The 15286-nt window shown below is 40.5% G+C and overlaps 1 protein-coding gene across 1 annotated transcript in view; it reads left to right on the top strand.

The window, feature by feature from the left end:
- LOC113021953 (A-type voltage-gated potassium channel KCND3-like) overlaps positions 1-14766 on the top strand; it is a 102546-nt gene extending 87780 nt beyond the window's left edge. Inside the window, exons 5-7 of the mRNA XM_026166857.2 lie at positions 7042-7137; positions 8600-8853; positions 10571-14766. Of these exons, the coding sequence (XP_026022642.1) occupies positions 7042-7137; positions 8600-8853; positions 10571-10808 (588 nt within the window). The 3' untranslated portion in view covers positions 10809-14766. The remainder of the gene's footprint in view (positions 1-7041; positions 7138-8599; positions 8854-10570) is intronic.
- The last annotated feature ends 520 nt before the right edge of the window (positions 14767-15286 follow it).

The following is a 15286-nucleotide window of genomic DNA, read 5'->3' as shown; positions in this document are numbered from 1 at the left end:
ACATGGTAGGATTTGTAAAGAATTTATTCGTAAATTAGGGTGGAAAATAAGTATTTGGTCACCTCAAACAAGGAAAATCTCTGGCTCTCACAGACCTGTAACGTCTTCTGTAAGAAGCTTTTCTGTCCCCCACTCGTTACCTGTATGAATGGCACCTGTTTGAACTCATCATCTGTTTAAAAGACACTTGTCCACAGCCTCAAACAGTCAGACTCCAAACTCCGCCATGGCCAAGACCAAAGAGCTTTCGAAGGACACCAGGAAAATTGTAGACCTGCACCAGACTGGGAAGAGTGAATCTACAATAGGCAAGCAGCTTGGTGTGAAAAAATCAACTGTGGGAGCAATCATCAGAAAATGGAAGACATACAAGACCACTGATAATCTCCCTCGATCTGGGGCTCCACGCAAGATCTCATCCCGTGGGGTCAAAATGATCATGAGAACGGTGAGCAAAGATCCCAGAACCACACGGGGGGACCTGGTGAATGACCTGCAGAGAGCTGGGACCAAAGTAACAAAGGTCACCATCAGTAACACACTACAACGGCAGGGAATCAAATCCCGCAGTGCCAGACGTGTTCCGCTGCTGAAGCCAGTGCATGTCCAGGCCCGTCTGAAGTTTGCCAGAGAGCACATGGATGATACAGCAGAGGATTGGGAGAATGTCATGTGGTCAGATGAAACCAAAGTAGAACCTTTTGGTATTAACTCAACTCGTCATGTTTGGAGGAAGAAGAATACTGAGTTGCATCCCAAGAACACCATACCTACTGTGAAGCATGGGGGTGGAAACATCATGCTATGGGGCTGTTTTTCTGCCAAGGGGACAGGACGACTGATCCGTGTTAAGGACAGAATGAATGGGGCCATGTATCGTGAGATTTTGAGCCAAAACCTCCTTCCATCAGTGAGAACTTTGAAGATGAAACGAGGCTGGGTCTCCCAACATGGCAATGATCCAAAACACACCGCCCGGGCAACAAAGGAGTGGCTCCGTAAGAAGCATTTGAAAGTCCTGGAGTGGCCTAGCCAGTCTCCAGACCTCAACCCCATAGAAAATCTGTGGCGGGAGTTGAAAGTCCGTGTTGCTCGGCGACAGCCCCAAAACATCACTGCTCTCGAGAAGATCTGCATGGAGGAATGGGCCAAAATACCAGCTACTGTGTGTGCAAACCTGGTAAAGACCTATAGTAAACGTTTGACCTCTGTTATTGCCAACAAAGGTTATGTTACAAAGTATTGAGTTGTATTTTTGTTATTGACCAAATACTTATTTTCCACCCTGATTTACGAATAAATTCTTTACAAATCCTACCATGTGGATTCATGGATTTTTTTTTCACATTCTGTCTCTCACAGTTGAAGTGTACCTCTGGTGCAAATTACTGACCTCTGTCATCATTTTAGGTGGGGGAACTTGCACAATCGGTGGCTGACTAAATACTTTTTTGCCCCACTGTATATATATATATATATATATATATATATATATATATATATATATATATATATACATATATTATAACCACCGTGGAAAAATGTGTTAGGTAAAGTGTGAGCAAATTGCCTAAATCCCATCCATCTAGACCATCGCTCGTGTTTTCAGTGACACACTCCCCTCCTTGCAGATGGTTACTAAAATCCATTTGGACCTAATAGAGTCCAGTATGAAAGCTCATGGGTGTCTGCAAGTGGTTAGAATTATCATATAAATGCCATCTGTGAGCACTGAGCACCCCCCTTTCCTTTTCGTGTCTGTGATGAAGCTGCCAGAGTCCTGATGCATCAAATTACGATGGTGTCAATTCTGACAGTCGGTGACGCTGCGTGGGTCCGAGGTAGGAGTGAGTGGAGATATATGACAAAAATCACTGATTCTGTCACAGTCATTAGTTAGACTAGAAGTTCACTCGGGGTCTGGTTGCATCTTGGCTTTTTTTATTTGTTACTTAGATCACGGGTATTGATAATCCTGTTGAGTTTTATGGTAATCTTGCATACGAAGGCATTACAGCTTTATCTCTTATCTGATCTTTTTTCCTGGAGTCATTTAAATCTATAAAAAAACTGCTCAAAACAGTATCACAGAGGAATGGTGCGTCATGCACTAAAGAAACAAAGAAAGAAGCCACACACCAATAAAAGCCAGCTTCACTTATACAAAAATCAGCACATACAAGAACGCAAAAAAAGAAGGCTGTAGTGAACTAGGACAATATATATAAAATAAATGAGTGGGTCACTCATTTACTTGATGCCATCAAGCCTTGAAATATGTATATAAACATATATTTGTACTTCCTGCATGCCCATGCCATCAGCTATGCATTAGTACACTTTCAGGTTTCCAAAATGATCAACTTTCCGCCCCAGGAGCTGAGTGTTCCTAGTCTTGATAATGCGCTTAGACCAAATCAAATTTTTCATAGGTATTATACCTTATGTCACCCACTTATTTTTGAAGGTTTACAGCATCTCCATTTCAGAAAAAAAAAAAAAGAAATAACTTTTTCCTTTTACAGAAAGTAAGGATACATAAATAAGTCTGTTGAAATAAGTCTGAATTATCTGTCTGGCAGCTCAAAAAGGTGAAACACAAGATATTTATCCATCCATCCATCTTCATCCGCTTTATCCGAGGCCGGGTCGCGGGGGCAGCAGCCTAAGCAAAGAGGCCCAGACCTCCCTCTCCCCAGCCACCTCCTCCAGCTTATCCGGGGGAATACCAAGGCGTTCCCAGGCCAGCCGAGAGATATAATCTCTCCAGCGTGTCCTGGGTCTGCCCCGGGGCCTCCTGCCGGTGGGACATGCCTGGGACACCTCACCCAGGAGGCGCCCAGGGGGCATCCTTGTCAGATGCCCGAACCACCTCAGCTGGCTCCTTTCGATGTGGAGGAGCAGCGGCTCTACTCTGAGCCCCTCCCGGATGGCCGAACTTCTCACCCTATCTCTAAGGGAGAGGCCAGCCACCCTTCGGAGGAAGCTCATTTCTGCCGCTTGTATCCGCGATCTCGTTCTTTCGGTCACTACCCACAGCTCGTGGCCATAGGTGAGGGTAGGGATGTAGATCGACCGGTAAATTGAGAGCTTCGCTTTTACACTCAGCTCCCTCTTCACCATTACTGCAGCTGCAGCCATAATCCGTCTGTCGATCTCGGGCTCCCTTCTCCCATCACTCGCGAACAAGACCCCGAGATACTTGAACTCCTCCACTTGGGGCAGGAACTCATCCCCGACCCAGAGTGGGCACTCCACCCTGAGAACCTGAGAACCAGCACCTCCAAATCTGAGAACCATGGCCTCAGATTTGGAGGTGCTGATCCTCATTCCCGCTGCTTCACACTCGGCTGCGAACCATTCCAGTGCGAGCTGGAGGCCCTCACCCTGGTGTTGATGAGGTCCGCCCCGAGTTCCTGAAGGCTCTGGACGTTGTAGGGCTGTCCTGGTTGGCACGCCTCTGCAATGTTGCGTGGAGATCAGGGGCAGTACCTGTGGACTGGCAGACCGGGGTGGTGGTCCCCATCTTTAAGAAGGGGGACCGGAGGGTGTGTTCCAACTACAGGGGGATCACACTCCTCAGCCTCCCTGGGAAAGTCTATGCCAGGGTGTTGGAAAGGAGAGTTCGTCCGTTAGTCGAACCTCGGATACAGGAGGAACAATGCGGTTTTCGTCCTGGTCGTGGAACACTGGACCATAACAAGATAAATATAACAAGATATTTATTTTAATTGTTATTAAGAAACAATGGCTTTTTTTTTTCAAATAGCAGCATACATCCAGAATATATGCTATAAAACTCCTGAACAGCTGACCTACCCCAACTGCAATTTGTACATCAGCACACTTTTTATCCTTATTTTTATCTTTATTATCTTGTTCCTTTAACCCTTACCTAACTTGGCATTTGTGTATGGACACCAAAGGAAGAATTTCATTGCACAGAGAAATGCTATTTCTTCTGTATACATGACAATAAACACTTTGAATCTTGAATCTTGAATAAGATCTGAGTTTAGGTACTATCTTGATCAATGTGCTATAGAAGTATGCAACAACTCGGACATCAGCTTAAATAAAACTATATTTATTATTTCACTGGTTACTCAGCAAATGAAATGAAAAAAGGTGGGAAGCTTCACAATTGTATTATTTATATTCAACATATGCATAATTGCACAAACAGTGACAACAAGCAGACCCAACTTTAAAGGGAGGCACTGCTGTAGTAACTCAACAGCTAGCTTAGACCTCAATCACAAAGGCCTAGAGATCCGGTATCCACAACTCACCAGGAAAACTGGGTGCATGGAGGTCATTATGAGTCACTTGGTGAAATTGGTTGCAAAGACGATGCTGCACCGATTACCTCTTTCAGATGGCTTTGGTCGTTAGCAGTTTGCCATGGCTGCCCACAGTTATGGTAGTTTTGGGAGTGGGAGTTTTTCCTTCCCGCTGTCACCAAGTGCTTGCTCATAGGTGGTCGTCTGATTGTTGGGGTTAAAGTGCCTTGAGACAACTGCTGTTGTGTTCTGTATAGAAAATCTTGTCTGCAATTATAACCTAACTATTACCAAAAATGGAGAAAATTTGCCTTCAAAGTCAAGTTATGCCTTTTACTTTGAGGTACAACTCTCTGTTTTCACTACCGCTTGGAGAGAGCAGTTGGCAAGTGTTTGCAGGTGTTCAGTGTAAACCTCTTTGTGACTTATTTCACCTTGTGACAAAGGTGAGGCATATTCAAGGAATACACATTTAATCCTCATGACTGGTGATTGCCAGATGGTGACCAGCTGGTCTAGGCCTGTGTGACTGAGGCCACAGCACATAGCACTCTATATATCCTGAACTCACAGCATCCTGGACCTGACTCACAGCTAAATGCCAAACTAACTGATATTACCCTTCACACTTCCATTGAGGCAATGGCCAGGCCAGCTCCAGAATACAGAAGTAACTTAACATTGGATAAAGTGCATTAATGTCATTCTCTAACTGATTTGAACACCTATTTATGGTAATATGTGATTGAATAGTGCAGTTACAACATTAGTTGGATAGCCAGACTGACAAATCACAGCCCTCTAATGACATCTCCAGGAACTTGACATTTGGGTCATACATCCATTTTGAGGATATTGAAAAATGCCCAGATGGTAGAAGACCTTCTTGAATCTGAAATAAATAAATTGAGTTGCTACAAAGTAACAAAATTAATTGATACATCATTTAATATTAAATAAAATAACCTATAAAAAGAGTCCTGCATCCCTGAATACATCTTTAATCAAGACAATTAATTTTTGGATTATTTCATTTACTCAGTCCCTCAAAAAGATATGTTCACATAATTATACACATCTCATTATTACTGTTGTAGTTTTGGACATCACATGAATAACACTGAATACTTAAGGGCAGAGGTTCCCAAAGTGTGGACGAAAGGTGCAAACACATAGAAAAATCTGCGTTTTCAAAAATACCCATGTACACGTGGGCGTAGCCTGAGTTTTTAAAAAAATCGCAGTTTTCGGTGATTCGAAACACCATTTATGTGTGGACGAAAGGCCCAAACGCGTAGAAACAGCTGCGTTTTCAAAAATACCCGTGTAGATGTGGACGTAAAACAGTTAGTAGTTTATTTCATTGCTACCTGTAATTTACTGCAGTTTACTTGTATTTGTTTATTTGTTTACTAAATATACTAAATGCAATGGAGTTTGAAAATAAAATATAACAAAATACGGGAACCACTGCTTCAGGGGGAGTTTTTTATTACAAATACATTGGGAAAAAACACATTTAGTTATTGTCCAATCATTCATTAGCAGCACGGTTATCGTGATCAGCTTCCTTTTACTGACTGCACAAAGTCAGCTTCTTTATTTACATGAAAGACCATTGAATCTCGCTCTGTATCTATATTATGTGTGTATAGGTCCTCTGCCAGAGGATAAATGCACAAATCCAGCGATCGGAAAACGTGCCCACGTGACGGTGTTGTTCATGTTCCTGGAATCCAAATGAGAGTCCATGGGCTGGTTTGCCTCCTACCCCAATCCTCTGAGTAACAATGAACAGTGTGGGGAGAGAATTAACCATTTTCAGTTTTCATGTTATTTGGTAATTGCAGTTACTTTGAGACAAAGGAATATTAAAGGCTGAATTTCAAACTAAGCCTGTCAGGAAAAATACCAACAAAGGGTTCCATAAGTTTCTGCTTCTGTGGGTTTTTTTTCCCTTCCTCAAACTCTGCGATTTCTCTTCTTTCTGAAGCTTCTGACATCAATAACTGTTTAGCTGCCTCCAGCATCAAATAACACTCAGCAGTACCTACTTAGACAATTAAGTTAGAGGATTCGCAGTAGCACGGTTTTATAATTTGCATGTTGTTTGCTCAATAAACTGAAATTGGAAGTTATTTTGCTGCTTGCTTAGACAAGGAAACAAATCAAAGAAAAACAGTAGGCTGTTTGTGGATTTTTTTTAAAAAAACAAAAAACTACAAAATAGGAAATAAATTACAAATTGGAGAAAGTGGACAAACCACTTGCTAAGCAGACCTAAAGATAAGGGATCAATTCACTCCAAACAGGAATGTGGTTCACTATGTAACAAGTAAATTATTTGAAAGCAATTGGCAGGAGCTGTTGTCTACCTGTTCATAACTGAAATGAGGAGAAACTCATCAAACATGAACAAAAAGAGTTCAGATGAAACTGAATGCCATGAAGCAGAACCTCCGGCTTTTTATTACTACTTCATTACTAAAAGTTCATTTTCAAAGTATTAAGTATTGAGTAAATATCAAAGAGCAATCTCAGCATCTGGGTCTTTATGTCTAGAGATTTATGTCCAAGGGCAACTTCCTGAATAATTTCATAATACCTACTAATACCTACTGTGTGTGTGTGTGCGTGCATGCGTGCGTGTGTGTGTGTGTGTGTGTGTGTGTGTGTGTGCGTGCGTGCGTGCGTGTGTGTGTGCGTGTGTGTGTGTGTGTGTGTGTGTGTGTGTGTGTGTGCGTGTGTGTACAATCAGGGTACAGAAGAGGATGAGCAGAAGCTGACCCAGAAGTCCATCTCTCTGTTAGAGAGCCAACACCACCACCTACTGCACTGTCTGGAGAAAACAACAGTAAGTGCACTCTGTTATAAATATACATGTCCACTGTGTAGCTATGGCTGAAAACTTGGCTAACATTAATGAAGCTAGCGATGAAACTTTTTTAGATTTTCCAAATGTTACCTTATCAGAAGCTTGCTCTTCACACTGACTTTGCATGTAGCTGCCAACTTCCCCCAAAACAGATGAAAAAAGGTGTTTAGGGCATTGCCAAAAATGTCTGTCATTGTCACAGTAAGGTGTTCTTTGCTCTCAAATCTGTGGTTTGAGTTCAGCTGGAAGCAAAAAACACATTCTTGGTAAAATAAATAATTTTTAAAAAAAATGTCATAATGTTTGCACGCCAGGTTGACAGTTGTTATGGGACTTTGTGGGTGTGGGGTTTAGAGTGGGTCTGTAAAAACTGGAACTTGCGGGGTTTTACAACTCAGCTGCACCATCAACTACATTTGGCATATTACGATGCCAAATCTGCTACACTGCAGTGAACCTGGTTTCTGAACTGTCCACCACAGTTTTGTCATGCAGTTCACACAGATGAGGCGTCACTGACGGCACACCAGTGTGTATTTGGACAGAGGAATATTCTCTTTTATTATTTTCTCTGTGTTGTCGCTTGTGATTTGCGATGTTGTCACTATTTTTCACATTTCTATATTGTTTTATATTTATTCAAACTGAGTTTTTGTACACAGTTGTTCAGATTTTCAGGCATGACAATGAAGTAAAGATTCAACATTTAAATGAGTTTCCTTTCAGTACTGAATCACATTAAATTTAAGGTTCCCTATTAGACAGAATACGTCAGTTTATACTTGTGATAGTCAGTCGAGCTTGAATTAGAACTTTCTGGCTTCAAGCTAACAGTTGTACATCATAATGTTGGACATTTATGTATTCCTTTAGTCTCTGTATGAGGATGAAACTACTCTTGAACTTAAATTATGATATTAAAGGAATATTCACAGTATCTGTTAAACATAACTACCCCTAAGTTCACTTAAACCTGGTCTGTGGTATACTTGTGTTAAAGTTTAGCTATGGTAACCTGTGCAGACCTGTGCAACAAGACACAGAAGACACTGGTTCGTACTACAGTTTGAGGACAGGACAGGATTTAGATCGTCATGTAAAGGTTTGTCTCAAATCTGCATCCACTGTAAAGTCTTTAAAGCTACTGTTGCAAAAGATGTTGGCTAAGATCTGTATTAAACACTGACAGTGTTATCCAGGCAGCCAATAAAGGAAATCAGCCAGGTGCATGATTTTTGTATGATAAGATGAAGGTTATTTTTTATAATTTCTTTAAATTGTATTTGTTTTGGTGTGGTTCCTTTTGTAAAATTATAAGTGAAGTACAACTGGGCAACAAGTCCTATAACGCTGTTGTGTAGCCTATTTACAGACTGCTGTTTTTCCTCTCTCCTGTTTTGCTATCCCCATGTTTTTTTTTCATTCATCTTTTTCTCTCCAGGCTCACGAGTTTGTGGACGAGCAGATATACGAGCAGAACTGTTTGGAAACGGCTCTGCAGACCTATCCCTCACGCAGTCCCTCTGTATCCAGCCATGACAGCTCCACACGTACCTGTTGTAGTCGAAAGAGAAAGAGAAATGTTCCTCTGCCTAACACCAGCCTGCCCACCACCCATTCAACACACCAGGGCCCGCTGCAGGAGCTCAGTGCCATCCACATACAGTGTGGTGACCCACTGTCCCACACCACCAGGTGAAACAAAAACAGATGCAGGGGCAAGCATCAGAGGTTTGGCAAAAATTTCAAACTCCTGGTGTTTGGCCATTGAAACTGTTTTATGTGTGCAAGCATTAATCTTTCACTCCAAAACACATCTCTGGGGGTACACTTTGAAGTCCCTCACTCGACTCTAGACATTTAATAGATGGATCTGAATAGGCAATTGTCAACATTAATCCAGCTGCATTTAAATAATCTAATTAAATAAAATATATCTTTGAGAAATTAGTTATACTTTTTAACTAGCAGAGTACATTAACTTTTAAAAATGTCATTTTAGTTTTGTACAGCTTTATTACACAAATTCCTCTCAAAATAAAAGGTATTTTAAGGACTCACATGTTTCATATTTTACTTCTCAAATGCATCACTAGATACACTATATGGACAAAGGTATTTGGTCACACTTCTTGGTCTCTGGTTCCAGGTGTTTTCAGTCCCATTGCTACAGATGTATAAAATCGAGCATTTAGACTTCTGCCTTCACAAACCTTTGTGAAAGAATGTGTCGTTCTAAAGAGCTCAATTAATTTGAGCATGGTACAGTACTAGGATACCATTGTTGCAACAAGTCTGTCTGAAATATCTTCCTTTCTAATATTCAACGATAAACTGTAAGTGGTATGCAAATTGCAAAGTGGAAGCATTTAGGACCCACGGCAATTCAGCTACTAAGTGTCAGATCAAGTAAAGTTACAAAGTGCTGAGGCACACAGGGCTTAAAACTTACCAATGCTCTGCTGACTGAATAACTGCAGAGTTCCAAACCTCCTCTGGGATAGCATAGAAACTGTCTGACGAGAGCTTCGTGGAATGAGTTTTCACGTCTGGAGAGCAGCATGCGAGCACAATGCCAAGCGTCTGCTGGAATGGTGTAAAGTCCACTGCCCCTGGATTCTGGAGCAGTGGAAATATGTTCTGTGGAGTTCCAGGCAGAATGACGGATTAGTCTTGGTTTGGCAAATGCCGGACCCCTCCTCCACCGAATTTTACCTTATAGGGTTGTTTATTTTTAGGATTGGTCTGGTCTGGTTTGGACTGATCTATGCTTCAGTGTTGAAAAAATCAGTTTGGGGAAGACCCTTTTCTCTTCCAGCATGACTGTATCCCAGTGCGCAAAGCATGGGCCATAACATTATGATCAGCTGATAGTGCTGAAGACCTTGAGTGACCCACACAGAGCCCATTAAACACTTTTGGGATGAACAAGAGTGGAGATTGTGAGTCATACCCCTCATCAGTGTCTGACCTCACAAATGTTCTCCCGGTTGAATTGGCAAGAATTCCCAGACACACTTCAAAATCTTGTAGAAAGTCATCACAGAAGAGTAGAAGCCATTATTGCTGCAGAGGGGAGACCATTTCCATTTTAATGCCTATGAATTTATAATGGGATGTCATAAAAGCTCCTGTAGGTGTAATGTGTAGGTGGCCCAGTACTTCTGTCCATAAAGTCATAAAGTGTTGTTTTAAAGATTTGTTTAGGCATAAATAATAAAGCTGACTGTGAGTGCAGTTAACTGATAAAACTTTGGTATATAAATTTCTCCAGAATCTTCATTTCCTGCCCAAATTTACAAAAACATTATAGAAATTACAGAACATGTTTTGCTTAAAAATCATATGTAATTACATATGCAATTACTACTGTTTGTACTAGACATTAACCACATTTAATTATACTTAACAGCCGCTCCAACCTCAACCTTAAAACTGACGAGAGCAGCAGGATCAACTGCAAAAGTGGCCAGATCACCACAGCCATCATCAGCCTCCCAACACCCCCTGCTTTAACCCCTGATGGAGACGGGTTCCACGGGCCCCCACAGCGGAGGCCGCCCCAACCTCCAAGTCACCCACCACCCTTGAGCATTCAGACCACAACAAGCTCAGCTGGCGCCAACATCATCAAAGTCTCGGCTCTGTGACTGTGTGGCTGAAAGATGTAACTCACCCCACCAGGGGGAAGAAAAGCAGAGGAGGAGGAAGCAGGTAACACTACATTCATGGACGTACCGTGTTCCCTAATACAGGGTCAGTGAGAAGAGAGGTGTACTCCAGAGGACTCACCAGTTATGGAGACATTATTGAGGTAGAGGACTGTAGATATGTGACCTGAGAATCACGCTCGTGTCATGTCGTGTATGTACTGTAGATACGATGAGAGCTGCTGCATTTCTAAACGTTTCCTACAGCAGTGGAGATGGTGGAAAATAACTGATGATATTGTGCAACTGGCAGAAACATCAACAAACCCTGTTGACCATCACAAATTCACAGTAAATTTGACGTGAATTCACAGTGAAAAAGAAGATTTGTTGGATTAAATACTGAAGAACAAAGCTGTTGAATCTGATTGGTCATGTTTGTGTTATGTGATTGTCTATAGTATTTTGAGAAACATAAACTGTTTTAGTTTAAAGTCGCCATGCCTGATGCTGCTAATATCATCCCTGAAATGTGTATTTCATTTGTTGCAGACTGGAAACAGCGTTTCTTTGTTTTCGTTGGATAATTGTATCGATACATTATGTTGATTCCTCAAACCAAACTGTGATTTTAGTTGTATTTGAAAAATCCCACTGAATGTGGACTGAAGGCTGACGGTCGTCGTACTGCATTGAAACAGAGCAGTGGTTCTCAGCCTTGAGCTGACCGGAGAATTACTATAAAGCAAATGTGTAATTTAATGTTGAAGGATGAGGTTACAGTACATCCCATGAAAAGACCAAAACCAACCACTTGATTAGCTGAAATTCATTCATCCTAGTCTTAACTGTTTGTGTTACAAAAACACAGGAAAATAACTTGTTTTAAATAATTTTCTCCTGCAGATTAATATATGTGTTGCAGTAGTTTGTACAGCAGAAGGACAATGTACATGAGGGTTCTGACATGTTAATGTAAAGAAGAAACAAGCCATGCAGTGAAACAGTGATAATAATAAAAGGTATATAACATTGCATATTTTGGGAGGGGAAATACTACAACATTTGGTTTCAGTACAACAGCAAGTGTTAGTAAGGCCAGGATACTGAATAACATGATTGTATCGACAGTGTCCCAGAATGAAGTATCGTTTATGGCTCAGTCACACTACAGTAAAACTGTTGCATTCAGCAACCGATTGCAGGTAGTTTCAAAAACTAACTGGGTGCCCAATTTTGATCCTAAGGTGATTTTGTAGGTTACCTGCTCCGTGGCAGCCTGTGTCCAAACAGTCTGACTCAAACTGACTCCAGTCACTCTCAGACAGACTGGTTAAAGCTTGCAAATAATTGCCGTCTAATTTATAAATGTAGACAGATTGCCAACAAGTAGCAATCAATCTGAGTCAGTCTGTGCAGGACTCATCTGTGCCTCATCTCTTTGCAGTTGATTTTAACACAAATTGTTGCCAACTGCTTGTATTCCTAAATAAAAGCAAAGCTGCATCTATATCATTTCGCTGTCTTGCAGCAACCATCACATCGCTATTTGTGGAGAAATTTCTGTTTTGAGTCTATGAGGTTGTAACTGGACTCTGAATGTAAGTAGTTCATTTAAATTTCTGTTGAGTGTAAATTTCTGTGTATGTAGATAGCAACAGATTTGCAACAGACAGCAACAGATTCACAATTTGCCAACTGGAGCCCCTTCTGTCACAAACTGACAGCAAACTGAAGACAGCAACTGGGGTTGCAGACCTGGTCCCCATCTTTGAAAAAGCCATTTTGAAGGAAGCAAGATTCCAAGTCAACTGCACACTCTCACAATATCTTTGGTGTCATGCTCTCCAAGCACTCTTTCCTGGTGTCACTGTAGCAATTTCCGATCTTAATAACACCACAATTTAATTTCAAATATCAAAAATTATTTTCAATTTTTTTTTCACAACTTAAGATTGGAAATCGTTGTGTTTGCACAGATTCACTTTGATCGTCTCTTGATTTGCCGGTTTTAAATCACTGCATTTCACCTTTTTTCCTGCCATTGGCAACATTGGGGAAACTTTACAGATCAAATTAGGTCACATACATGGCATGAATTGATAGGATGTTTACATTTAAATAGCCATCATAAAAAAATCTTAATTTTTTGTAACTAAAAAATAAGGTTAAACTTTATTTATTATAAAATACCTCTCACAGAACACCTGTAGTACCTACTGTGGGTACAAGTGGGCTGCAGCCCAGACTTTGAGAATTACTGAGCTAGGTTAAATTCATTGTTACATTGTTGCCATCTTATGGAACAGAAACAGAGAATATTGCCGGGCTTATCCTGACAAACAACCTACAAAATTCATATTAAAAAATAAATTGTGGTTAAGTGCTTGTGTGAATTTGATAGCACACTGACGCTTTATGCCCACTGTGCTGCTGCCACTCACGTTGAAGGTTGAGCAGGACACTGAAATGGAAAATAATACTGTGCATGTTCATCATGAATGTTTGGGTATTGAATGCCATGAAGGTTGAGCACCACTCGACCTGGACAATTACAGGACGTAACGTATTCGTGTTCGGTTCGGCATTATAAAACTAAAACTAAAACGAAATCCGCTGAATATTTGAAAATATTTTAAGTGTAGATAAAATACCCAGAGCTAAAAAATTATTTGTTTTTTCAGGTATTCTGTCTTACCTTAAAAATTTTAGTTGATTTTTTATTTTTTACTTTCTTTTTGACATATTTGTAGCCCTCTGTGTCTTCTCTAAATGTCTCTGAAAAGATGTGATTTCACTGATGACTTGAAATATTTGTGTGCTGTTCATGAGACACTAAGCACAACTCATATCTTCTCAAATGTTTAGAAAAATAAAATAACTTAATCCACTTAATGTTTTCAGTGATTTCCACCTTAAACATGTTTTTTTTTCTTACATTAAATGTGTTTATCTTGAAAGCCAGTTAAACCAATATTATACCAGCTTCTGAGCAGGATAAACAGCACATGTGAGTGACCCTGGAGTTGGCATAGTTTTGTCAAACTGCTGTTTTTAAGGTCAAAAACAAACTCATTCTAAAGAATATGCAGCTAATAATTCGGTCAGTCTCAGAGATGCTCACAGGATGGCAGCAGAGATACTTTCTAACATTAAATCAAAATGAGCTGAGCCCCGTAGGACTGATTTCTGGCCTTACTCCTCACTGGATTATCATTTCTAGACCTACTTGCTGCACACTGTTGCACATTTGAAGTCGGTAGATGCGTGTTTGGAATAGTTTGTGCCAAGTGTGCTATAGTTATCTGTATCAATTATACAATGTGTTTATTTTTCTCTTGGTTTTGTTTGTTAACGTGGAACCTGAGGGACCAAGTGAGGTCTTTTTTTGCTGTACTGGTATTTTTTGTGTTGCATTTCTGTATTTTGTCACGTTTTAACAACGAGGTGAAAGTATTGTGTGAAAATGGTCACTTTTCTGTCCTTTGTAAGAACAACAAAGTAGTGGTATTATTTATGCTGCTTTACAAAAACAAACCCTTTAGACACTTTTTGTCTCGTTATTGTTGGAAATATTGAGCATCTGCCCGGCCGTGGTGTTCATAAGCTGGATTTTGGTTACCATTAAAACAGTATTTACATATTAAGGCTTTTTTGCAGCTTCATAGACCACGTTCACCTTTTTTAAAAATGTATATTAAGAGAAATCACCTTTCTCACACCAGAGTGACTCATATATGAAGATTTTTGTTGTGATTATCTGATGGACTTTACTTCAAAGGCGTCGTTGAGGTCTGTTCTAAAAGTCTTGGCATTGCTGTTTGTGTTGTTTCTTATTCTTTTTATTTTTTGAACTGAGCTTTTTCTGTCTGTTTGCTGTGTGTACGGTATTCTGTCAGTTTGTTTGTTATAAGAACTATGAAGTGTCAGAAAATTAAACTCTGCCACAACAGTCAAACGCTGTCTTTCTTCTCGCTCCCGTCACCAGTATCTTTGCATAGAAATCTGCATTTTCATTTTGGTTTCATTGTTTCATTTTACACAGATTGAAATTTCAAGATGAGCCCAGTCTTGTTTAAATTTAGGAATAAATCACATCATCTCTTATATTTTACACTTAAATCTCCAACTCAAGTCGAGCTTTATAAAAGTGGAATTACTGACATAGTATTTCACAGACTTCAAGCAGAGCCCATGTATGCATCATACATACACAGACTTTTGCACACTATTCACTTCGGCACTGGCACAGTGACCCCACGTAAAGTCTGTAACTTTATGTGGTCTGCTACTTCATGGCTGACTTGCTGTGGTTCCACTTTGCAATAATACCACAGCTGATCATGTAATATCTAGTGTGGTATTACTCAAATGTAGTGAGAATGGCCTGTTCGGTCATAAATGTTTGTGAAAGCAGACTGCATAGCTGCATGGCTATAGGACTGAAAACAGAGCGTCATGTGCCCGGATACTTTTAT

The sequence above is a fragment of the Astatotilapia calliptera genome, chromosome 5 (assembly GCF_964374335.1).
Source record: "Astatotilapia calliptera chromosome 5, fAstCal68.1, whole genome shotgun sequence".
Taxonomy (NCBI): Eukaryota; Metazoa; Chordata; class Actinopteri; order Cichliformes; family Cichlidae; genus Astatotilapia; species Astatotilapia calliptera.
The sequence above is the reverse complement of the archived record's forward strand: the minus strand, read 5'-3'. Positions and strand labels throughout refer to the sequence as shown.